Source organism: Amphiprion ocellaris, chromosome 9 (assembly GCF_022539595.1).
Source record: "Amphiprion ocellaris isolate individual 3 ecotype Okinawa chromosome 9, ASM2253959v1, whole genome shotgun sequence".
NCBI lineage: Eukaryota > Metazoa > Chordata > Actinopteri > Pomacentridae > Amphiprion > Amphiprion ocellaris.
In genome coordinates, this window is record NC_072774.1 from 2,167,420 (window position 1) to 2,193,008 (window position 25,589).

At 37.4% G+C, this 25,589-nt stretch overlaps 1 protein-coding gene across 2 annotated transcripts; it reads left to right on the plus strand.

The window, feature by feature from the left end:
* Positions 1-2,132: 2,132 nt before the first annotated feature.
* arhgef5 (Rho guanine nucleotide exchange factor (GEF) 5) lies at positions 2,133-24,671 on the plus strand. 2 transcript variants are annotated; one of them, XM_055013573.1, is made up of 15 exons: positions 2,133-2,628; positions 5,216-8,333; positions 11,156-11,201; positions 12,080-12,129; positions 13,655-14,007; positions 17,490-17,650; positions 18,693-18,845; positions 20,617-20,746; positions 20,827-20,901; positions 20,992-21,081; positions 22,379-22,521; positions 22,632-22,775; positions 22,864-22,934; positions 23,946-24,050; positions 24,138-24,671. In XM_055013573.1, exons 2-15 carry the CDS (start codon positions 5,237-5,239, stop codon positions 24,278-24,280), a joined length of 4,761 nt encoding a protein of 1,586 aa, XP_054869548.1. In that variant the 5' UTR covers positions 2,133-2,628; positions 5,216-5,236; the 3' UTR covers positions 24,281-24,671. The 2 variants fall into 2 exon arrangements, with proteins under 2 accessions (XP_054869548.1, XP_054869549.1); XM_055013574.1 differs by having other exon boundaries at positions 2,134-2,628; positions 5,216-7,694.
* The last annotated feature ends 918 nt before the right edge of the window (positions 24,672-25,589 follow it).

Consider the following 25,589-nt stretch of genomic DNA (forward strand, 5'->3'; position numbering starts at 1 on the left):
ATAATAATAATAATAATAAAAATAATAATAATAATAATAATAATAATAAGAAGAAGAAGAAGAAGAAGAAGAAGAAGAATTATTATTACTACTATTATTATTATTTTATTGTTATTGTTATTGTTATTACAAATAAAGAATACATTAATTAATTATATAAGAAATGTTGTTCATTTTATTAATTTATTTAGTTATTTAATATTATTGTTATTAATAATAATAATAATAATAATAATAATAATAATAATAATAATAATAATAATAATAATAATAATAATAATAATAATAATAGTAATTTTTATTATTGTTGTTATTGTTATTATTATTACAAATGAATAAATACATTAATTGAATAAGAAATGTTGTTTATTTTATTTATTTATTTATTCATTTATTTATTATTATTGTTTGTAATAATGATAATAATTAGCATCATTATTGTTAACCTTTCTTAATTAATTAATTAATTAATTAATTAATTAGTGTATTTTCTATAATAACAATCAAATTATAACAACAATAATAATAATAATGATAATTGTTATTATTATTGATTTTATTATTGATTAATTAAATATTAATATTAATAATAATAAGGTCTCATTATTATTATTATTGCTGTTGCTATTATATTACTATTATTACAAACAAATCAATTAATTAAGAAACATTGTTAATTTTATTTTATTCATTTATTTACAAATAGACAATAGTATACCAGGTCTGGCTCTAAAACCACAATATACAGACTGATGAAAATACTCTATTAAGTTGTTTTGATCATAAAGTCAAGTAAAATACTAGCTTGTTCATTGTTCTTTTGTTCTTTTGTGTCTCATTTTTATAATATTGTATCTTGTTTTTGCTGTTTTGTCTTTTTTTGTCTGACTTTTGTTGTTTAGATCATAAAATGAAATACTATATCATTCAGTTCCAGTTAGCTGGACGGTGAAAACGTCCATCAAGTTCTTAAAACCAAAGGTGATGTCTTTTTAAAAAAAAGTCTTATTTTGTTCAATCAGCAGTTAGAAGCATCTGGAGCTTCAATGTTTGGTAAAGAATGTGAAAAATCAATCTACATTCTGTGTTTTCATCTCCTTCAATGTGAATATTTTCTGGTTTCTTTCCTCTGTGACAGTAAACTGAAGATCTTTGGACTAAACGAGACATTTGAGGAAAGTCTGAAACTCAGTTTTCATTATTTAAAGACATTTTAGAACCAAACAGAAACAGAAATTTTCTATCACTAAACATCTTCAAGGATAAAAACTAAAAATACTACAGGTCAAATATTTACTTGGAAAATGGTTGAAATTGTTGCTAAAGAGAGAGTGGCATCAGTTTGAACTTTGAATGTGGTTTTACAGTATTCAGAGTGTGGGATGCTGGGAAATGTAGTGTTTGTCTGCATTCAGTCAGAAATAGGTGCAGCTGGAGGGTTAACCAGTTCAACAAACTATAAGATGCTCTCATTGTATTTAAAAGGTAAAAGGATATTTCTGCGTCTTTCATTTTTGGACTTTTTAAAAGAGTCTGAAACATACTGGGAACCAGTTTAAAAACACTGAAACATACTGGGAACCAGTTTAAAGCAGGTGAAACATACTGGGAACCAGTTTAAAGCAGTTGAAACATTCTGGGAACCAGTCTAAAGCTGGTGAAACATACTGGGAACCAGTTTAAAGCAGGTGAAACATACTGGGAACCAGTTTAAGCAGGTGAAACATACTGGTAGCTGGTTTAAAAGGGTGAAAACATTCTGGGATCATGCTGGGTTTATAGTCTTTGTCCAGTAATGCTCAGGACATTGAGTCATGGTTCTTTGTTTCTTTCCTTCCAGCTCTGTTCAGGATTTCATCAACACAGTAAATTAGTCACTGCTCAACAGAACGTCTTTAATCCTCCTCCTCGGTTTCCTCTTCTGATTGCTTCATCTTGGTGTTTAAATCAGAAGCAGTAGTGTAAGTCTGTCTAGTTAAACTTTCTCTGCTGCTGTCTGGAGGAACGTACTGGAGGTTCCTAGGCCTCCCCTCCCCCTCCAGGTTTTATCTCAGGCCTCACCTGAGTGTGTGTTGCTCGGACACACCCAGCGACTCACAACCAGCCAATCACTGCTCCAAGAAACACTCTCCAAGGAGGTGCACTTCCTGTGTTGGGTGAGAGAAGAATGGCAGCAGGACAGAGCAGAGGAGAGCTGTGTTGTGTTTTCTAACCAGGGAAGAGTCCGTCCAGACGACCAGCAGGACCGAGGAGCCCAACAAACTGGCTTCAGGCTTCAGTCTGATTTATGAGAGCAGAGCTGAGCAGCAGCAGAGTGAGAGGCCGAGGCCGAGGGAAAGAAGGAGGGCAGAGATAAGTGTCAATCTGTTCAGACTTGTTTGGGAATTTGAGGAAGGAGGCGAGCCAGAGAGGCAGCGAGAGGCAGAGCAGCAGCGTAAACATTAACTTCTCTTAGGCAGAAAAAGGGGAAAAAAGCAGCTCAGATTTAGTGAAAAAAACCCTTTCTTCTGTCACTGAGACAATGTGAACTAGAACAGGGGCTTTTCTGAGTTGTGCAATCTCATGTTTCTGAGCTGAAGTGGACCTGGGGAGCCGACAGAGCACAACTCCCCGGGACTGTACGTTCAGGTGAGTCTGCTTTTTCAGTTCTCTCATTATAGAAGGTGGCCACACCTGGCGCTGTGCTTTAGCTGTGCTCAGATCAGGTTCAGCTGTGGTTTACATGCTACATGCCATGCCTATGTGTCACAGGCCTCGCTTTCTGTCTGAAAGGCTTTTCTTGGCATGCAGCGCTTTGCAGGTTTGTGCTGCATTCTTATGGATCTGTACGAGGGTGTCACCTTTTCTCAGAAAGAAGAAAAAATGGAAGAACAGACGGAAAACTGCTGGATTGTTGCAGGAAAATCCAGAAAACTAACATTCCACCACTAATAATAAGCATAAAGACTGATAAGAGCCACCTGATGCTGTGTAGTTTGACTTTCAAATCAGTTCAGTTTAATTTATGCAGCATCGATTCACAACACATGTCATCTCTGGACGCCTCACAAGTTTCCTTTGGGTTCCTTTCAAACGGTAGGCAGATAAAACTCATCTTTACTAGAAGAAAACTGCAGCAGAACCAGGCTCATGTAAAAAACCAACTTCTATCAAGTTTCTCTCTGTAGCAAATTTAAAAACAACCAGAAGTGACCAAAATCAATAGAAATAAGTGCAAAAAGAAATAATTTGTGACAGAAAATATAATCAAATGGAATATTAAAAGCAGGGAAAACAGGATCACAGGCTACAGGATCAAAGTTTAAGATAAAAATACACAAGATAAGGACATTTCTAAGTGACTCCAAACTTTTAAACGGTAGTTTACATGAATTAAAGTTGCCCTACATTTGTTAAAGTTGCTCTATATTAGTTAAAGTTGCTCTAAAATGAGTAAAAGTTGCTCTGTATTAATTAAAGTTGTTCTAAAATAAATTAATGTTGCTCTAAAGGAGTTAAAGTTGCTCCATATTAGTTAAAGTTGCTCTATATTAGTTAAAGACCTACACTCTCGTTCAAAAGTTTGGGGTCATCCAGACAATTCCATATTTTCCATGAAAACTCCCACTTTTATCCATGTGCTAACATAACTGCACAATGGTTTTCTAATCATCAATGAGCCTTTCAACACCATTAGCTAACACAATGTAGCATTAGAACACAGGAGTGATGGTTGCTGGAAATGTTCCTCTGTACCTCTATGGAGATATTCCATTAAAAATCAGCTGTTTCCAGCTACAATAGTCATTTACCACATTAACAATGTCTAGACTGGATTTATCATTCATGTAATGTTATCTTCATTAACAAAAAACAGCTTTTCTTTTAAAAATAACAACATTTCTAAGGACATTTTATATATTTTCTTATTCTGTGGTTGTTTTTGTTTGTTTGTTTACCTGCCCAAGTAGACCAACGGATGCAAATTAGCTTCTGTCTAACTCTGCTGTGATTAGCTCTAATTGTGAACTTCCATCTGCAAAAATAAACAAATAAAAAATATCAAAAATCAAATAAAATCACTGCTTGATAACTGGGAACATATGTTTGTCCATTACTCACACAAATGAAGCTGTTTCAACTAGTTTTGTTCATGTTATTTAAAAGAAAAGGAACATTTAGTTGCTTTAAGTTGGAAAATTTAAAAGTTAAGTTGCTCCAATGTCCAAATCTTGACCTCAAGGTGAAGCTCACCATTATTATGTCAACACAGCCCGTATAAACACGCTTAAAAAGTTAATCTCGAACTCAGTAAAGTAGAATTTTGATCCTGCATTGATGCAGATCTGCCTGCGATAATGTCTTCAATCTTTCTGTTTGGTCTCTTTTTGGTTTCTCCAAATAGTTTAGTTCATGATATTTGAAAGGAATTTTTTAAATGTTCTGCAATTAAATTCTATAATCTGAACTAAAGTTCGTAAGTTTGCATATATTCTACATTAGATAAAGCTAAAGTTGCTCTAAAATGAGTTAAAGTTGCTCTAAAGTGAGTTAAAGTTGCTCTAAAATGAGTTAAAGTTGCTCTCTGTTAGTTAAAGTTGCTCTAAAATTTGTTGAAGTTAAACTTTTGACCAGTAGTGTAAGACAGAAGAGGGGACTTAAATCCTGACTTTAAGGTGGAGTTGCATCAACTTGAATTTAGCTTTCAGTCAGCGCAGAAATTTGAGTTTAAATTACGCACAAAATTAAGTTGATGCAACTTTAACCCATCTAAATAAAGTTTGCGACTAGAATCTTGACCTCTCAACTTTGCATTTTTGTAGATTTGCCCGTGAAAATGTCTTGAATCTTTCTGTTTGGTCTCCTCTAGGTAGGTTTCCCCAAGTAGTTTGCTCATGTTCTATAAAATTAAGTTTTGAGTATAACATACTTAAATGCTACAATTCTGAACACAGTTAAAAGATTTTAAAAGTTAAGTTGCTCCAATGTTCAGTCGGTCAGACAGAGGGTCTTGCGTCTGCATTTCTAGAGATTTGCCCGTGATAACGTCTTGAATCTTTCTGTTTTGTCTCTTCAAGGAATTTCTAAGTATAACGTAATTAAATGCTGTAAGTCTGAACACAGTTAAAAGATTTTAAAAGTTAAGTTGCTCCAATGTTCAGCTGGTAAGACAGAGAATCCTGCATCTGCATTTCTAGAGATAACGTCTTGAATCTTTTGGTTTTGTCTCCTGCAGGTTTCTCCAAATTATGCTCCAATGGGGACCAAAAGGCCGAGCTGCAGCCTCCTCGACTCTAACGTTAACATGTCCAACCACAAACTCCAGCCGGGTGGAAGAATCTCCAGAGATCCCAGTCCGAGACCAGCGATGACGGCCCAGTCCGACCGAGACCGAGACCGAGAGGATGTCCGGAGGAGTGAGAGCCAAGCTGTGAAGATGAGAGATAAAGTGAGATACAAAGACGTGGAGACGATGGAGAGACTCTATGAAAGAGAGAGACGAAGGGATGGAGAGAGGAGAGAGAGGTGGCCGGAGGAGGACAGAGGAAGGAATGGAAGACCTCTGTCCAACCAGGAGAAGGAGGTCGGGAGGGATGTCAGAAGAGGCCAGAAGAAAGGCGACACATTTCCCAGAGTCAAGAAAGACAACAGAAGAATGACGCCGTGCGACGAAAGAGGGAAGAGGAGGCCGAGGAGAGGAGACGAGGAGGGCTGGAACAGAACCTGGTACCGAGACGAAGACCGACCCAGAGACAGAAACCAGGAATCAGCCCTCCGAGGTCAGGACTGGAGACAAGACGTGGAGGTCAGAGCGAGGGATGAAGGTAAAAGAAGAGAGAGAGAGGTCAGGGTGAGTTCTCCTCACAGAAGACGAGACAGAGAGGTTCATTCGGATAGAAGAGAGAGGAGGGAAGGACGGAGGGACACGAGGAGTGAAGGGGACAGCGAGGAGAGAGAGACGAGGAGGGAGAGAGCCAAGAGAGAGGAGGTGGTCTACCAGAACAGCAGGAGTGAAGGGGACAACAAGAGAGACCGAGAGAGGGAGGAGGACAGGACCAGGAGGAGGACAGACAGGCACAGGAGGGCAGAGAGACAGGAGGACAGGTACGACAGGAAGGAAAACAGGTACGACAGGAAGGAGGACAGGTACGACAGGAAGGAGGACAGGTACGACAGGAAGGAGGACAGGTACGACAGGAAGGAGGACAGGTTTGACAGGAAGGAGGACAGGTACGACAGGAAGGAGGTGAGGAAGGAAGACAAGTACGACAGGAAGGAGGACAGGTTTGACAGGAAGGAGGTGAGGAAGGAAGACAGGTATGACAGGAAGGAAGACAGGTTTGATAGAAAGGAGGAGAGGAAGGAGGACTTGTGCGACAGGAAGGACAGGTACAAAAGGAAGGAGGAGAGGTTTGACAGGAAGGAGGACGATGCATTCAGGCATCAGAGGACAGATCAGGACAGAGTACCTCCCAAACCTCCACCGCGAGCCCAGAGCAGCGGCGAGTGGAGCAGCGACAGCGAGTCCAGATTCAGGAGAGACAAAGACAGGCGAGACTTAGAGAGAAGACATGAAGGGAGAAGTGAGGGAGGCGTAGGGGAGGCGACAGGGGGAGCGTCAGAGCAGAGGAGGATGTGGTTAGAACCACAGAGGAATACCAGAGAACCATCTGTAGACCGAGAGAGGCACACGAGACGGAGAGAGAGCAGGATGGAGGCTGAAGAGAAGGAACCAGAGGAAGGCAGATATCGGGGAGGACAGGGGGAGACAGAGGGGGTGAGTGTGGACAGAGAGGAGGTGCAGGAGGAACATCTGTCCGACAGCGACGGGGAGGAAGAGGGTGGGAGCGACTACTGGGCACGCTCGGAAGATAGCGAAGGAGGAAGTGATGTGGACTGGAGGCAGGAAAGGGACAGAATGCTGTCGGGAGAGGACGGCTTCGTCACCGTGTCCAGCAGCGGAGACCGAGAGGACGAGGAGGACGAGGAGTTCGTGGACTGTCGGGAGTTCTGGGACGTCAGAGATGACTCACCTGGAGAGGAGGAAGAGACTAAGTACGTCTTCTGTGTGACTGGACAGACTCTACCCCGGTCACAAGCCGGTCACATGGGTGGAGCTGAGGAAAGTTTAGAAACTCATCATGATGACCTCAAATGTGGCCAACACCCAAACACCAGCCAGGAACCTGAAGAACCCGTCTCCTCAGAGCTTCAGGAGCCCAGAGTCATACTGAGGAGCAAAGCTGAGCATCCGTACGACGAGGTCGGGACGATTAAACGAGACTCTCAGACCGAAAGACTCCTCAAAGAATGGAGGCAGAAGAACAAAGACCTGGCAGCCGGAGACACCGACCAGACCTCTCCTCTCCCCAGGAACCCCTACGCCGACGTCGGCTCCCAGGTGGGCTTTAAGAACATCCAACCCATCCTGGACCAGATCAACTCCGGAGCCATGAGTCTGGAGGAAGTGGAGGCCATCCGGATCAGGATGAGCGGAGCCTGGAGCATGTCCGAGGAGCCCAAGAGGCACTCCCAGGCGCCTCACCTCAAGTGGGCCAAAAACGTGGTCCGGGAGATCCTGGGACGGTCCGAGGAGACGGGGGTGGACGAACCGAACGCACCCGAACAACCTGAGCCCGAGGAGGAAGAAGCGCCTGAAGTTCAGCTAACACCGGAGGAGGATCAGTCGGAGGAGGAGCTGGAGGGGCTGAGAGGTACGAGGTCGAGCAGAGCCGGCATGCATGTTGAACAGCAACCAGACATGCATGTAAAAACTAACACGCAACTAGAGGCAGACAGACAGGGAGGCCAGGCAGAGAGGAAAGATCTAGAGGGAGGAGGCGAGGAGGAGGCAGGGAGCAAACGGAAGGAGGTGGAGATGTTTCTAAGTGTCAGCGGCACTCTGTACAAACCCAGCAGCTGCCCCATCCTTAACTATGAGACTGCAGAGGAGGAGGTGGAGGAGGTCGGGAAGGTAGAGGCAGTGGAGGCGGAAGGCAGACAGGAAGTGGAGGTGGACATGGAAGGCAGACAGGAAGTGGAGGTGGACATGGAAGGCAGACAGGAAGTGGAGGTGGACATGGAAGGCAGACAGGAAGTGGAGGTGGACATGGAAGGCAGACAGGAAGTGGAGGTGGACATGGAAGGCAGACAGGAAGTGGAGGTGGACAAAGGTAAAGTAGGGACGTTGACGAGCTCCTGCAGCTTTCGGGATCTGGGTCCTGAAGCTCGGATCCGAAGGAGAGGAATCCGTAAGACGACAGAGAGAAGACATGGAGAGCTGGTAGAGGTGGAGGAAGAAGAGGAGGAAGGTGTTGGAAGAGATCGCAGAACCAGAATATTCTCTGCAACAGGTAAACAGAGAACCGAGGATGCAGAACAGATTTTATCACCTGAGAACGTCAAATATCTGAAGTTTTAATAAGAAAACAGAAAGTTTATTGACATACTTGTAAAAAGAAATGAAATCTTTGTAAATTAATCTGTAAAATTCAAATTTTCATCTGCATTTTAAATAAAATTTCCACACAATACTACTTTTTTAATCTGTTAAATTAACAGTACACACTTATAAGGTTATTGTAATCGTGTTGTTTATAACTTTAAAATAGCTTAACGGCTAAAAATTATTTAGAATTTTAATTCTCTTCTTGATTCTATATGTATTTATTATTATTCTTATTATTTAAAATAAAGTTAAATATCTGTTAAATAAAGATATTTTTCAGAGTTAAATACTGTAAAAGAGTAAATTATCATGTGTTACTACTCATAAGTTGTATATTTAAAATTTTATTTGCTTAATTTACAAATTAAATTGTTTTGACAGTTAAAACGTGTAAATTAATATCATAATTCTGTAATTTTACGAGTTATTTTTATTGTAATTTAACAGACAAACAGTAAAATAACAGTAAATTGTACGAAAATTACTGTTTAAAATATTTTAAAATATAAAGGACTTCTTTAATCAGTCAGCAATGCAGACATTAGATTGTGTTAGTTCACACTTTTAATAGATTTTCCACACAATATTACAATATCTGTTAAAATAACAATATTGATTTATATCACCAACTTTACAACAGAATTAAACCATTTTTCATTGTAAAAACAAACAAAAAATAATTACATGTGCAATATTTAATTTTCACATGTAAAATTTTAATATTTTTAAAAAAATATTTTTTAAAGTATTTATTTTGAAATATTTCAATCACTTTATTTGTATTTTTCCTGCTCCTGAATTAAAACACAAAGTACTTTATATAGAACAGAAGCAAAACTGAAGCACAAACAGTAAAAAAAATAGAAAAAAATAGATGAAAATGTACAAATTAATGGAGAAAAAACAAATAAAATCAGCTTCAAAATTAGTTTTAAAAATAATAACATGCAATATTTCTTTATCACGTGTAAAATTTACATTTCCAGCTCCTGAATTCCTACATAAATTACTTTTGTACAGAACAGAAGCAATAAAAAACTGATAAACACATAAAATCTAACTCCACCCAGTAAACGACATGTTATTAAATCTGAGTGACTCCAACAGGAAGTGAGGAACCTTTTGAAATCAGTGATCAGGAAGCAGCCAAAATTCAGCACAAACAGTAGAAAAATATAGAAAATTTAGATGAAAATGTACAAATAATGGAAGAAAAACAAATGAAATCAGCTTTAAAATCAGTTTTAAAAATAGTAATGTGCAATATGTCATTATCACGTGTAATATTTACATATATTTGGAAATATTTCAACCAAAATCCAACACAAACAGTAGAAAAATATAGAAAAATAGATGAAATTGTACAAATTAATGGAGGAAAAAACAAAAATTAGCTTTAAAAATAGTAATGTGCAATATTTAATTTTCATATGTAATATTTGAATTTAATTTGAAATATTTCACTTTATTTGTACTTTTCCTGCTCCTGAATTAAAACTCAAAGTACTTTTTATAGAACAGAAGCAAAAATTCTGCACAAACAGTGAAAAATAAATTTGAATAATATTTTTCTTTACAGTTAACAGGTAAAATAAGAGATTTTTCTGTGATTTTCTGGTTCATTTTTTCGTAATTTGACAAATAGTGAACTGACAATAAATCCATTATTTTAATTAAATTTTAACGTAGTATTGTGTTTTTAATCTGTTAAATTAACAATCCCAGCTATATTTTCAACTTTACACTATAATTAAATAATATTTAATTGTGAAAACACTGTAGATACTCTTAAAAACATGTAAAATAATAGATTTTTCTTTGATTTTATGATTTATTATTTGCAAATTGACAAACGGTAAACTAACAATAAATCTTTTCCACTAGTTTGTACTTTTAGTTGAATTTTAACACAATTTTGCATTTTTTAATACGTAATACATAATTTAAATCTGTTAAATTAACAATCCCAGCTATATTTTTATATTTTTCAACTTTACAATTTAATTAAACAATCTTTAATCGTGAAAATGTCATCGATGCCCTTAAAAAACTTGGAAAATAATACGTCTGTGATTTTTACAGTTTATTATTGATAATTTGACAAACAGTAAATTAACAGAAAATCCTTCAACAAATTACAGTTAAAATGATGAAAAAACATTCAGCTTAACTTTTATTTCATCATTTATCTGCTCAGATCCTCCTTCAGTTCCTGAACTCCTCCTGTTTTCATGGCTTCAGTAAACTTTGAACTTTGTCTTCTTCTTCTTCTTTCATCATCGTCTTCCCGTCACCTCCTCGGTTCGTTTTTAGTTTCATTTTCTGAGTATTTTCTGAGAATCCGCGGCAGACATCAGCTGTTAATCAGATCTAAAAAAAAATGCACATCTTCAGAGCTGGAAAGTGCATCACGCTGTTGAGGTCTGAGGAGGTTTCAGGTGGTGGGAGGAGACGAGGAGGAGGAGACGAGGAGGAGGAGACGAGGAGGAAGAGACGAGGAGGAGGAGACGAGGAGGAAGAGACGAGGAGGAGGAAAAGACTGGAGTCGATCCTCCATCAGACACAACATGAGCAGCTTCTGAGACACACTAACCTCCTACTAACTATTTATTTAACTTATTTATTTACCTCTAACGTATTTCTTTGAGCGATTCGACCGTAGGTCTACCTGAGCAGGTGATATGCTGCTTTATAATGTTTCCAAGGACGAATATTTTCTGATTCCAGATGACGAAGACGATCGCAGTAAAAGCTGGGGAGAAGTGGAGCTCAGGTGAGTCACATTTAGTGTTATTATTTATTCTTATTTCACATAATCTGACTGTAATTTAATGATTTAATAAGTTAAATTAAAGCTGGGACTTGTGTTTTTGATTTAGGGGAACAGTTTTATTGTTATTTGTGTCATCATAAATGGATTAATCTGAAGTTAATGATTTAATGTGTTCAATTAAAGCTGTGAACTTTTTAACACTGTTTATTTTGGATTAAAGGGATTTAAGGGACAGTTTTAATATTATTTAATTTATCATAACTGGATTAATCGGACTGTAATTTAATGGTTTAATGTGTTCAATTAAAGCTGTGGCTTTTATTTTTGATTTAAGGGACAGTTTTAATATTATTTAATTTATTATAACCTGAGAAGTCTGGCTGTAATTTCATGATTTAATGTGTTAAATTAAAGCTGTGATCTGTTTCACACCTTTTATTTTGGATTTAAGGGACAGCTTTAATATTTAATTTATCCTAACTGGATTAATCTGACTGAATTTAATGATTTAATGTGTTCAATTAAAGCTGTGACTTTCAGTTTTTGATTCAAGGGACAGTTTTAGTATTATTTAATTTATTAAAACTGTTATTTTATGATTTAATATGTTAAATTAAAGCTGTGAGTTATTTCACACTTTTTCTTTTTGATTTAAATTACGTTTTTGTTGTCAAAATTGATCAAAACAATCCTGTTTTTGCACATTAATGCAAAAAAAAATTCTGCACTAAAAAGTCATTTCTGACACTTTTAATGCACTTCACAGCTATTTCTGTTTTCTTTCTTGCAGTGCAATGTTATTTTAATTTATTTTATCTTTATTTTATCTTTTATTAGGGCTCTTTTGCTGTATTTATGCTTTCTGTTCTCTTCTGCAGGAATGTTTTGGACACGATCGAGAAGCGAAGACGGAATTCAAAGTTTTTCAGTGAGTATCTTTGTGACAGGTTTTTTTTTAAATCGGTTTTTGATCTCTGACGGTTGGAGAATCCAACTTTTAGACGATTAGAAACCCCCTGAAGTGACGGAAACACGGTGACGTTGGTCCACCAACCGTCGGCCTCTTACTCAGAGTTAAAGTGACACAGAGCTGGAAGGAAGTGGGTTTTTTAGAGCGGCGTTCTCTCCTCCTGCTCATTAATCATTCAGAGGGTTGCTGCAGAAGTGGGGCAGGAGAGCAACAAGTACGAACGTGGGAGGCGAGAGGCAAAGACAGGTTCCTGCAAGCGTTCCTGAATCCTGAGCGGAGGCCAAAACAGCTGCAGAGACGCTGGAATTCCAACGAGTTCCTGTGAAGCAATGTCGAAGAAAAACAAGAGCTGCTGACGAAACGCTGCTCTTCTGCTTTTTCCTCGGCTTCCTGACAGCTTCAGACACTTTATCTGGACTTTTCCTGCTCCGGAATTACAACACAAAGTACTTTTTACACAACAGGAGCAATAAACAGAGAATTAAAACAACATGTTATTAGACCTGAATGACTCAAACAAGCAGGAAGTGAGGAAACTTCCCAGAAAAATTCAACATAAACAGTAATATAATATGCATATTTTTAAAAAAGTGCTCTGTGTTTTAATTTCAGGAGCAGGAAAGGTACAAAAAAGGGACTGAAATATTTCAAAATAAATAAAAATTTTACACAAGATAATGAAATATTGCACTTTGCTATTTTTAAAGCTAATTTGAAGCTGATTTTATTTGTTTTTTAAAAATAAATTTGCAATAATTTATACATATAAATAAATAAATATATAAAATACATGAAAACACAAATTAATGGCAGAAAAGTAAAATCTGTTCAAAATTTGTAAAAATAGCAATTTAAATTAGCTTTAAAAATAGTAATGAGCAATCTTTCATTATCTTGTGTAATATTTTAATTTCATTTGAAATATTTCACTTTATTTGTATTTTTCCTGCTCCTGAATTAAAACACAAAGTGCTTTTCACAGAACAGAAGCAAAAATTCATCATAAAGAGTAGAAAAATAGGAAAACATTAGATGACCACACAGACCATAACCTCAGGGTTCTCCTCTCTGGTTTCTGACCTTCAGGAGGTTCTGCTACAGACCATAACCTCAGGGTTCTCCTCTCTGGTTTCTGACCTTCAGGAGGTTCTGCTACAGACCATAACCTCAGGGTTCTCCTCTCTGGTTTCTGACCTTCAGGAGGTTCTGCTACAGACCATAACCTCAGGGTTCTCCTCTCTGGTTTCTGACCTTCAGGAGGTTCTTCTACAGACCATAACCCCAGGGTTCTCCTCTCTGGCTTCTGACCTTCAGGAGGTTCTCCTACAGACCATAACCTCAGGGTTCGCCTCTCTGGTTTTAGACCTTCAGGAGGTTCTCCTACAGACCATAACCTCAGGGTTCGCCTCTCTGGTTTTAGACCTTCAGGAGGTTCTGCTACAGACCATAACCTCAGGGTTCTCCTCTGTTCTCCATCCTCCAGATGCTGCTCAGCTCTACCAGCAGTACAGTGAAGCAGCTCAGAACTTTGAGATCCTCCGTCAGGCCCGTTCAGACGTCCTGTCGGTGTGTGAGGAGAACGTTCCGGCTCCTTCTCCTCCTCCGGCCCGCCGCCCGCTGCCTCCCCTGCCTCCCGTCCCTCACCCCCACTCCCTCATCAGCAGCACCCAGAGCCTGACGCTGCCGGAACCCCCCAGAACCGAGCGACGGTCCTCCTCCCCCAGACTCTCCATCTCCCTCAGCGGCCAGTCGGCCTCCCTGTGGAGGGAGCTGCCTGGAGTCAGGAACAGTGTGGAGCTGGAGGAGCTGAGCGAGGACCAGAGGAGGCTGCAGGAGGTAACCATGATTAACATAATATGAATATAAAGACAGGAGGTAACCATGATTAATAATATATAAATATAAAGACAGGAGGTAACCATGATTAACATAATATGAATATAAAGACAGGAGGTAACCATGATTAATAATATATAAATATAAAGACGGGAGGTAACAATGATTAACAATATATGAATATAAAGACAGGAGGTAACCATGATTAATAATATATAAATATAAAGACAGGAGGTAACCATGATTAATAATATATAAATATAAAGACGGGAGGTAACAATGATTAACAATATATAAGTATAAAGACGGGAGGTAACCATGATTAATAATATATAAATATAAAGACAGGAGGTAACCATGATTAATAATATATAAATATAAAGACAGGAGGTAACCATGATTAATAATATATAAATATAAAGACAGGAGGTAACCATGATTAATAATATATAAATATAAAGACAGGAGGTAACCATGATTAATAATATATGAATATAAAGACAGGAGGTAACAATGATTAACAAAATATAAATATAATGACAGGAGGTAACCATGATTATTAATATATGAATATAAAGACAGGAGGTAACCATGATTAATAATATATATATATATATATATATATATATATATATATATATGTGTATATATATATATACACATATATATACACATATATATATATATATATATATATATATATATATACATACATACATACATACATACATACATATATATGTATATATATATATATATATATATATATATATATATATATATATATATATGTGTATATATGTATATATATATGTATATATATATATATATATATGTATATATATATATATATACACATATATATATATGTATAGATATATATATAGATATATATATAGATATATATCATTTTGTGTAAAGTTTCTCTTATGTTCTGTCGTTCCATGTCTTGTTTTTGCTTTTTGTGTCTGTCTTTGTGACGGTTTTTTCGTTTTGCCTCTCGTTTTGTGTTGTTTTGGGGCTTCTTATTTCAAGTTTGTGTCTCTATGTGGTCATTTTGAGTCTTGTTTTTCTTGTTTTGTGTCTCATTTTTCATTTTTTTTCTATTTTGTGTCTCATTTTGGTAGTTTCATGTTACTCTAGAACATTTTTACAAACTCACTAAGGCTGTTTTGTCTCCTTTCTGTCATTTTCCGTCTCTTTTTATCTCATTTTTTCTCTCGTTTGGTGTTTTGTCTTGTTTTTTTTGTCTTGTGGTGTTTTGTGTATCATTTGAGCAATTTTCTTGTCTTCTTGTTCTTTGTCCCAGTAGTGTGTCTTGTGACAATTTTGTCTCTTTTTGGTTGTTTTGTGTCTACACACTATACATATTTATCAATTTACGTTTTTCTTGATATTTTTAGCTTGCGTTGGACAGGTTTTGAGCTACTTAAAGAAGTTTAAGTTACTATTGATCAATATAGAGTCATTCTCATTATTTTTAGTTATTTTTGGACACATTTTGAGTCACTTTAAACTTATTTCTTTTGAATAAACTCTTTTTCACTTCCTCTGTTCAGTTGTTTTCCATGTGGATCCATGATGCAGACATAGATAGACCCAGTCCATAGGTCCAGAACTGAGGAAGTTCTGCTGCTCACAGCTCAGTTTAGAATCAGTTTGTGTGTCTTTGTTGTCTTTTTGCATCTCTTTATGGTCATTTTCTGTCAGTTTGTGTTTGGGTTGTGTCTCTTGACTGTTTTGTGTCTCTTTGTAGGTGTTTTGCATCTCTTTCTTCACAATTTTGTATCTATTCGTGGGTGTTTTGTGTCTGCTTATGACTGTTTTGTGTCTCTTTGTAAGCATCTTTCTGTGGTCATTTTGTATCTGATTACAGCTGTTTTGAGCATTTTTGTGGTTGTTTTGCATCTATTTTTTTTTGCCATTTTGTGTCTTTTTGTAGTTGTTTTGTGTTTCATTGTGATTATTTTGTGTCTCTTTGTAGTTGTTTTTTGTATTTTTGTGATTATTTGTGTCTCTTTTGTGTGTCTTTGCAAGTGTTTTGCATCTTTTTGTGGTCATTCTGTGTCTGATTACAGTTGTTTTATATCTCTTTGTGGTCCTTGCTGTTTTGTGTCTCTTTGTGGTCGTTTGGCATCTCAATGTGGGTGTTTTGCATCTGTTTTTCGCCGTATTGTGGCTCTTTTCGTTTGTTTTGTGTCTCTTTGTGGGTGTTTTGCATCTTTTTGTGGTCATTTTGTGTACGATAGCAGTTGTTTTGTGTCTCTTTGTGGTCTTTTTTTTATCTCTTTATGGTCATTTTCTGTCATTTTGTGGTTGATCTGTGTCTCTTGATTGTTTTGTGTGTCTTTGTGGGTGTTTTGCATCTTTTTGTGGTCATTTTGTGTTTCTTTTTGGCTGTTATGTGTCAGTTTGTGGTCTATTTTCCTCTCATTGTGGTTGTTTTGCATCTCTTATTCGCCATTGTGTCTCTTTTCGGTTGTTTTGTGTCTCTTTGTGATTGTTTTGTGTGCCTTTGTGGGTGTTTTGCATCTTTTTCTGGTCTTTTTTTGTCTCTATGGTCATTTTCTGTCATTTTGTGATTATTTTGTGTTTCTTTGTGATAATTTTGTGTCGTTTGTGGGTGTTTTGTGTCTTGTTATGATTATTTGTGTCTCTTTTGCTTGTTTTATGTGTCTTTGTGCACGTTATGCATCTTTTGTAGTCATTTTATGTCTCTTTTTGGTTATTTTGTGTATCTTTTTGACTGTGTTGTATGTCTTTGTGGGTGTTTTGCATCTTTTTGTGGTCTTTTTTTGTCGCTTTATGGCCCTTTTCTGTCATTTTGTGATTATTTTGTGTCTCTTTGTGATCATTTTCTGTCTTTTTGTGATTATTTGTGTCTCTTTTGCTTGTTTTGTGTGTCTTTTTGGGTGTTTTGCATCTTTTTGTGGTCATTCTGTGTGTGATTACAGCTCAGTTTAAGTTTAGTTTGACTGATCACAGCTGGACTCGGTTAAATTCAGTCTGTGGAAAGTTACTGGTTACAAAAACCTCCATGTATGAAACCGATTTATTCTGCTTTTCCTGCTGCTGTGCTTCTTTGATCAGTTTTAAATGCAGCTGTTTTCATGTAGAAATTACAGCCTCTGCTCTGACTTTAATGATTCACTTCTGGTTCTGGGTGTAATTCCACATCAGCATCTTCTCAGCTGCTCCGTCTGATTTGTGGGAAACGGCGTGACACACATGAATCAGCTTTCCACTCTGATTTCTTCACACTTCAAGCTTCTAAAATCACAGCGAATGTTCAGGCTTGCCACATCGTAGAAGATCCCTCCTGTTAGTTTTACCAGCGCAGGATGTGATTGCGTCAGAATGTTTCTCTGGTAGAGTGGGAGCTGATTGTGAAATCCTGCCTTGTGGAAACAAGCCCAGCTCATTGCTTCTGGTTTACCGCCTGCCGGTTTGTTCCTCATGTTTTGTTGTTTTCTGCTCCTCAGGTGAGGTTTGAGGTGGTGACTTCAGAAGCTTCGTACTGCAGGAGTCTGGACATCGTGGTGGATCACTTTGTGAAGTCCAAGCAGCTCGGAGCGAAGCTGACCAACCAGGACAGGAACTGGCTGTTCTCCAGACTGGCCGACGTCCGAGCCATCAGCCACAGGTTGGAGACCTTCAGCTTTATCTGGAAGAACTTCTTCATCCATCAGATACAGAGATACAGTCACTACAGCAGGGAATTAGTGTGCAAAATCACTCAAATCACCTCTGTGCAACTAAAGTCCTTCCATTCCTGAATCTTTCAATCTTTAATTAGTAATTTTGGACAAATGTTGTGTCATTTTCTGAGTCAAACTGAGTCAATTTGACAAAGTCTAGTTATTTTCCAAAAGATTTGAAGAATTTTGGACATACTTTTACCCAATTTGGACCAATTTTTAAATCATTTTGGATATATTTTAACTCATTTTTGACCAATTTTGAATAATTTTAGAAAAGTTCAACTCATTTCTAACAAGTTTTGGTTCCATTTGGTCAAATGTTGAGTCACTTCCAACAAACTGAGTCAGTTTGAAAAAGTTTCGTCATTTTCTAAAAGATTTGAAGACTTTTGGACATATTTTAATTTATCTCAGATCAAATTTTGAGTCATTTTGGAAAAAGGTTCGAGTCATTTTTTACAGTCATGGAATAATTTTTAATATAACGTGACTGATTGTGGACAAAGTTCAAGTCATTCTGAATAGATTTTGGTTCCATTTGGTCCAGTTTTTAGTCATTTTCAACAAACTGAGTCAATTTGAAAAAGTTTAGTCATTTTCTAAAAGATTTGAAGACTTTTGGATATTTTTTAACTGATTTTGGACCACATTTTGAATCATTTTGGACAAAGTTCAAGTCATTTTCAATAGGTTTTGGTTCCATTTGGCCAGATTTTGAGTAATTTAAAACTATTTGAGTCAATTTGAAAAGGTTTACAGTCATTTCCTAAAAGATGTGATTTTGGATAGCGTCATTCTTAGGTGTAACGCAACTATTCAGAGGAGTTTCATTTGATATTTCACAGGACTTTTTATCAGACTACTGCTGCCTTTCAAACTGAGCATTTAGTTTTTTTTAGTTATTAAACCTGTTTATGTGTTTCCAGGTAAAACTTAACAAATCTGTCGGATCAATGAGTTTAAAGTTCTGATTCTCTCTCGTAGTTTCCTGTCAAAGCTGGAGGAGCGGGTCGAGTCGGACATCATGCACTTCACGGTTTGTGACATCATCGCTCGCCACTGCCAGCGCTTCAGGATGGTTTACGTTCCCTACCTCACCAACCAGTCGTACCAGGACGCCACCTACCAGCGGCTCATGTAAGAACCAGGCAGAAACATCCATCTGTTACCTGTTTATCATCCATCCATCCATCCATCCATCCATCCATCCATCCATCCATCCATCCATCCATCATCCATCCATCCATCCATCCATCCATCCATCCATCCATCCATCCATCATCATCCATCCATCCATCATCCATCCATCCATCCATCCATCCATCCATCCATCCATCCATCATCCATCCATCCATTCAACCATCCATCCATCCATCATCCATCCATCATCCATCCATCCATCCATCCATCCATCCATCCATCCATCATCCATCCATCATCCATCCATCCATCCATCCATCATCCATCCATCCATCATCCATCCATCCATCCATCCATCATCCATCCATCCATCCATCCATCCATCCATCATCCATCCATCCATTCAACCATCCATCCATCCATCATCCATCCATCATCCATCCATCCATCCATCCATCATCCATCCATCCATCCATCCATCCATCATCCATCCATCCATCCATCCATCCATCCATCCATCATCCATCCATCCATCATCCATCCATCCATCCATCCATCCATCCATCCATCATCCATCCATCCATTCAACCATCCATCCATCCATCATCCATCCATCATCCATCCATCCATCCATCCATCCATCCATCCATCATCCATCCATCATCCATCCATCCATCCATCCATCCATCATCCATCCATCCATCCATCCATCATCCATCCATCCATCCATCCATCCATCCATCCATCCATCATCCATCCATCCATTCAACCATCCATCCATCCATCATCCATCCATCATCCATCCATCATCCATCCATCCATCTATCATCCATCCATCCATCTATCAGCCATCCATCCATCTATCATCCATCCATCCATCCATCATCATCCATCCATCCATCCATTTTCTATCATCCATCCATCATCCATCCATCCATCCATCCATTTTCTATCATCCATCCATCATCCATCCATCCATCCATCCATCCATTCATCCAGATTGTAAATTAGTAAAACTATAAATCTAAAATCATTTCTAGACCATGACAAGTTTTTTTGATCAGAAAGTGAAATACTAGATTGCTCTTTTGTCATTTTGTCTCGTTTTTGTAATAGTTTGTCTTGTTTTTGTTGTCTGTTTTGTCTTTTTTTGTCATTTGTCTCATTTTTTTTGCGTTTCCTTTTTGTTTCGCTTGTGTTGTCTATTTTTCGATTGTTTTGTTTCTCGCTTGTGTCATTTGTGTAATTTTTTGTCTCATTTTTGTTTTGTTTCATGTCGTTTATCTCATTTTTTGTCATTTTGTTTCTCGCTTTTGTCATTTTGTGTCTCGTTTTTGTAATGTTTTCTCTTGTTTTTGGGGTTTTTTGTCTGACTTTTGTTGTTTGTTATGTTTTTGTCCTTTTGTGTTTCCTTTTTGTCTCGTTTGTGCTTTTTGTCTCATTTTTGTCATTTTGTGTTTTGCTTTATTCATTGTTTTGAGCATCGTTTTTGTCGTTTTGTGTTATTTTTGTCTCACTTGTGTCATTTGTCCACTTTTTTGTCGCTTTGGAACAATTTTGTCCAATTTTTTGTCTCTTTTTTTGTTTTTTCGTGTTATTTGTCTAATTTTTTGTCTTTTGTGTCTCTTTTTTTAACCTTGGATCTTCTAGCTGCAAGGCGACAGCGCTAACCGCTGAGCCACTGTGCGGCCCCAGACAGAAACACTTTCTCTAAAAATCACTCTAGTCTGTTTCCTCCTCTGAGCATCGGTTTCTGTTTCCCCTCCAGGAACGAGAATCAGGAGTTCAAGCAGCTGGTGGCCAAACTAGAGAGGAGTCCGGTCTGCCAGAGGCTTCCTCTGCGCTCCTTCCTGGTTCTTCCCTTCCAGAGAATCACCAGAATCAAGCTGCTGGTCCAGGTGAGCATCTGACAGTTTAACGTGTTCAAACCTGCAGCTCTGATCTGAATCATCGCTCAACTATTCCTGTTTGTGAGCAGAACATCGTGAAGAGGACGACTCCCGGAACAGCCGAGGCCCTGCAGGCCATCAAAGCCATGAAGCTCCTGGAGAAGGTAGAAGGAAAGCAGCTTCTCATTTTCTATTGAAGTAGGAGAGAAAGTTTTAGCTTTACTGATCATAAATCTGTTTTATTCCTCCTTCAGCTGATCCAGGAGAGCAACGACAGCATCTCTCAGATGAAGAGCATCGAGTCTCTGGTTTCTCTCAGCGCTAAAGTCGACTTTGAGTGCAGAGTAAGTTTTAACCCTAATTAAATATGAAGGAATAATAAGATATTTACATTTTAACTGTATTTATGGAGCTTTAATCTCACATCATGTCCATAAATACAACTATATATACATATACAACACAATTTCATGTTGGTTCAATATCAATATTAAACATTTGTTCTGTATTTAATATCTGTAATATATTTTTAATTTACAAGCAGCAACACTTAGGATGAGGATGCTCTTTTTTTTCGCATTTTTCTCTCATTTTGCATTGTTTTGGGGCTTCTTATTGCACGTTTTTATCTCCTTGTGGTCATTTTGAGTCTTGTTTTTCTTGTTTTGTGTCTCTTTGGGACAGTTTTTGTCATTTTGAGTCTTGATTTTCTTGTCTTGTGGTGTTTTGTGTCTTGTTTTAGCCATTTTCTTGTCTCTGTAGTCGTTTTCAGTGTTGTTTTGTCTCTTTTTCCCTTTTTTTCTTCTCATTTTGGTAGTTTTATGTTACTCTAGAACATTTTTACAAACTCACCAAGATGGTTTTGTGTCCTTAATGTCATTCTGAGTCTCTGTTTATCTCATTTTGTCTCTCGTTTGGTATTGTGTTGGGCCTCCTTAATGCAAGTTTGTGTCTGTTTGTGGTCATTTTGAGTCTCATTTTTTGTTGTTTTGTGCTGTTTCACATCTTGTTTTAGCCATTTTCTTGTCTCTTCGTAGTCATTTTGTTTCTGGTTTTTGTTGTTCTTTGTCTCACTTGTGTGTCTTTGTCACAGTTTTGTCTCTTTTGGTTGTTCTGTCTCTGCATACTATAGATATTTATCTATTTCCATTTTTTTTAGGTAAACACTACCTGCAGTTTAGCTGAAAACAAGTTTTTTTTCTTTATCCAAACTTTCAAATTAGACCTGAAGAATAAAGTGATCATTTGATTGCATTTTTACAAACTCTACAAACTCACCAAGATGGTTTTGTCTCCTTTCTGTTATTTTGAGTCTCTTTTTTTCTCATTTTCTTTCTTATTTTGTGTTGTTTTGGGGCTTCTTATTGAAAGTTTGTGTCTCTTTGTAGTCATTTTGTGTCTCGTTTTTGTTGTTCTTTGTCTCAGAGTTTAAACTGTCTGTCGGTGGTTTTATAAATTTCCATGGCGTCTACTGTGTTAATATACAATCACATTTTTTAGATCTCATTCGCAGTAAATATTTAACAGAATCTTCAGATTAAATCCCAACATCCTCCATAAAGATGCAGTTAGAGCGTAATCAGTGGACCTTACATGGACTTTCAGTCATAGTTGTGTTGTTTTTGTGTGTTTTTGCTGCAGACTCTTCCTCTGGTCAGTCAGTCTCGTCGGCTGGTGAGAGAAGGTCCGGTTACCGAGCTGATGGATTTCTCTCTGAAGGACACGGAGCGAAGCGTTTACCTGCATCTGTTCAACGACTACCTGCTGCTGTCGCTGCAGAAAGAGTGAGTGGATCATCCACCGATCCTCTGCTTCGTCACCTCACACCTGCCCCTATCTCTAGATCCATCTACCATCCTTCATCATCTCATCCTCTCTGCTTTCACTGTTTCAGAGGAGGAAGGTTCACTGTCATCGATCACTCTCCCGTCTCAGACCTGCGAGCAGAAAACTGCCGAGTCAAGCTTCACTCGCTGCAGAAGAACCTGTTCCGGCTGCACATGTCGCACAAAGCCCTGCTGCTGCGGACCGACACACAGTAAGAGACGCTGCAGGAGATGTTTGTGTTGGTTTCTGTGTCTTAAAGCTGCAGAGGAAGCTTCATTGTGACGTCTTGTTTCCTGCAGGAGCGATAAGCTACGCTGGATATCGGCTCTCTCCAGGCCTCATCAGGAAATAGACTTTTCTGCTGCACAAGGTAAACTTTTAATCCTGTTATTGTGCCGCTGGTTGACATTTACACTTATAGATGCTTTATTCATCCATCTGGAGAAATTCAACATATCCAGCAGCTCACACACGTTACATTTAACCCTTGTGTCAATTGACCCATTTTAAAGTTTGAAAATGTGAAAAAAAAAACAGTTTCACGGTGAAACTTCTGATGTCCACATTTTCAACATTTTTGGGAAGTTTTTGAAAATTTTTTGGTGGAAAAAAAGGAATGTTAAAAATGTTTCTGAAGAACATTTACAGAAAAATCAATCAAAATTCAGAGAAACTCGCTTCCCAAAAATGTTGAAAATGTGGACATCAGAAGTTTCACTGGGAAAATTTTTTTTGCCACATTTTCAAGCTTTAAAACATTTACAGGCAGCAAAAAATATCGTTTTCTTGTTTAAAAAAAAATCTGAAAATTCAGTAAAAAAATCCCCCAAATTTCTGAAAATTTCCAAAAGTCCAATAATTCCTTAAAAGTTTCCCTTAAGCTTTATTTTAAAAAATAAAAAAATTTCCCCAAATTTGGCAAGAAAATTCTTGTAAATATTTTCAAAAAATGAGTAGAAATCTTCCAAAAAAATTCCTAAAAATAACTAAAGTGATTACATATATATCAGTAAAACTTCTGATATTTTCTTTAATAACATTCAGAAAAAAATCAACCAAAATCCAGTAAAATTCTCTGGATTTTTGTTATTAAAGAAAGATTTCTTTAAATTTCTTTTTTCCCACCAAAAAATGTTCAGAAATTTCCCAAAAATGTTGAAAATGTGGACATCAGAAATTTCACCGTGAATATATATATATATATATATATATATATATATATATATATATATATATATATATATATATATATATATATATTTTTTTTTTTTTTTTCTCCCCACATTTTCAAACTTTAAAATGAGTCCATTTGACCCGCAGGATGACACGAGGGTTGAAGGAGGAATTTCTCACCTTTTTTTTTCTTTTCTCTTGGGTGCAGATTTTGAACAGATGCAGTGTATCCGAGCCTTCGTTGCCCAGCAACCGGACGAGCTGTCCTTAGAAAAAGCCGACGTTATTCTGGTGCACCAGCAGAGCAGCGACAGTAAGAGCACCACGTTTATTTCATCCACCGATTCACCTGTGCAGAGTTTGTATCAGAGCCGGTTTAAAACTTCCTTCTCCTCCTCAGACTGGGTCGAGGGAACCCGGCTGTCGGACCGACATCGTGGATGGATGCCTAAGTCCCACCTGGAGACCATCAGCAACTCCAGAGTCCGACAACGAAACCTGTCGGACGCCCTCAAACTCACCACAGCCACAGCTGCCGTCTGACGGCCAGGAGGGCCCTGAACGCACCACAAAGGAAACTGTTTTAAACTGCTGGAATCGAGCTTCAGACATTTCTGCTCCCAGTTTGGATGCATCTCAGCAGAACTTTGGTTGATTCACTCGGTGGAACGTCTGCAGAGACACGTGAAAGACTTTAACTCATCTATCACCCACCACAGACAGCGAGGGTCTGTGTTTTAAGAACAATATCTTCTAAAGGAAATGACCTTTTTCCAAGAAACACTGTTTTTGGGAAATGTATTATTGTTTGTGTATATTGAACAGAATCTAATGATTTTTGAATCGGAGCCGACAGAACATAAAGATTCAAACGTTTTACAGAAGACATTTCAATAAACTCTGATTGGTGGAATAAAAACACATTCGAGCCTCATTCAGAAATGAACTGTTTCTTTCATATTAAATCCATTTTTTGGTCATTTACAAACTAACATCAGCATCAACATTTTATTTTCTGTTAAGCCCAAAATTATTTAGTGCCAACTTTTGATTTATAGTGATTTTTTTTTTTTTTAAACTTAATTAACAGCTTTCTTCTGGCTGGAAATGACATAAACAAGAGATAAAACTTAGTAAAATATTGTGTTAGTTAAACAGTTTAACTAAAAATGGCTCGTTCAAAATGTTTTACACTCCTTTAAATGGTCGCAAATATTTAAAAAATGCAGCTTCTATCTCATCCCAGATGTTCCTGTTGGTTCCCTCCATGTTCTATCAGGTTCTAGTCCACTATGAAGGTAGAACAGCTGATGCAGTAGTTCTATAATCAGTTATAGTCCTAAAAAAGACCCAAAATTGTTCTGCCTCATGTCAAATTTGGATTTATAGTGAATTTTTGTATGACCAACAGATTTCGTCTGGCTGGAAATAACATAAACAAGTGAAAAAAACTTGGTAAAATAGATGTTAAACATGAATTTTAAGTATTTCTATGAGTTTTTTTCACATTTTACTGTCCAAAGTTATTCATACTCCTTGAAATTCTCACAATATGATAGAGAAAATGCAGCTTCTATCCCACCCCAGATGTTCTTGTTGGTTCCCTCCATGTTCTATCAGGTTCTTGTCCACTATAAAGGTAGAACAGCTGATGCAGTAGTTCTATAATCAGTTATGGTCCCAAAAAAGACCCAAAATTATTCCTCTTCATGTCAAATTTAGATTTTTGATCAATTTTTGTTTGACTTACAGGTTTCTTCTGGATGGAAATGACAGAAACAAGAGATTAAACACAGTAAAATCAGATGCGAATGATGGATTTTAACTATTTAACTGTGTATTTTTTACATTT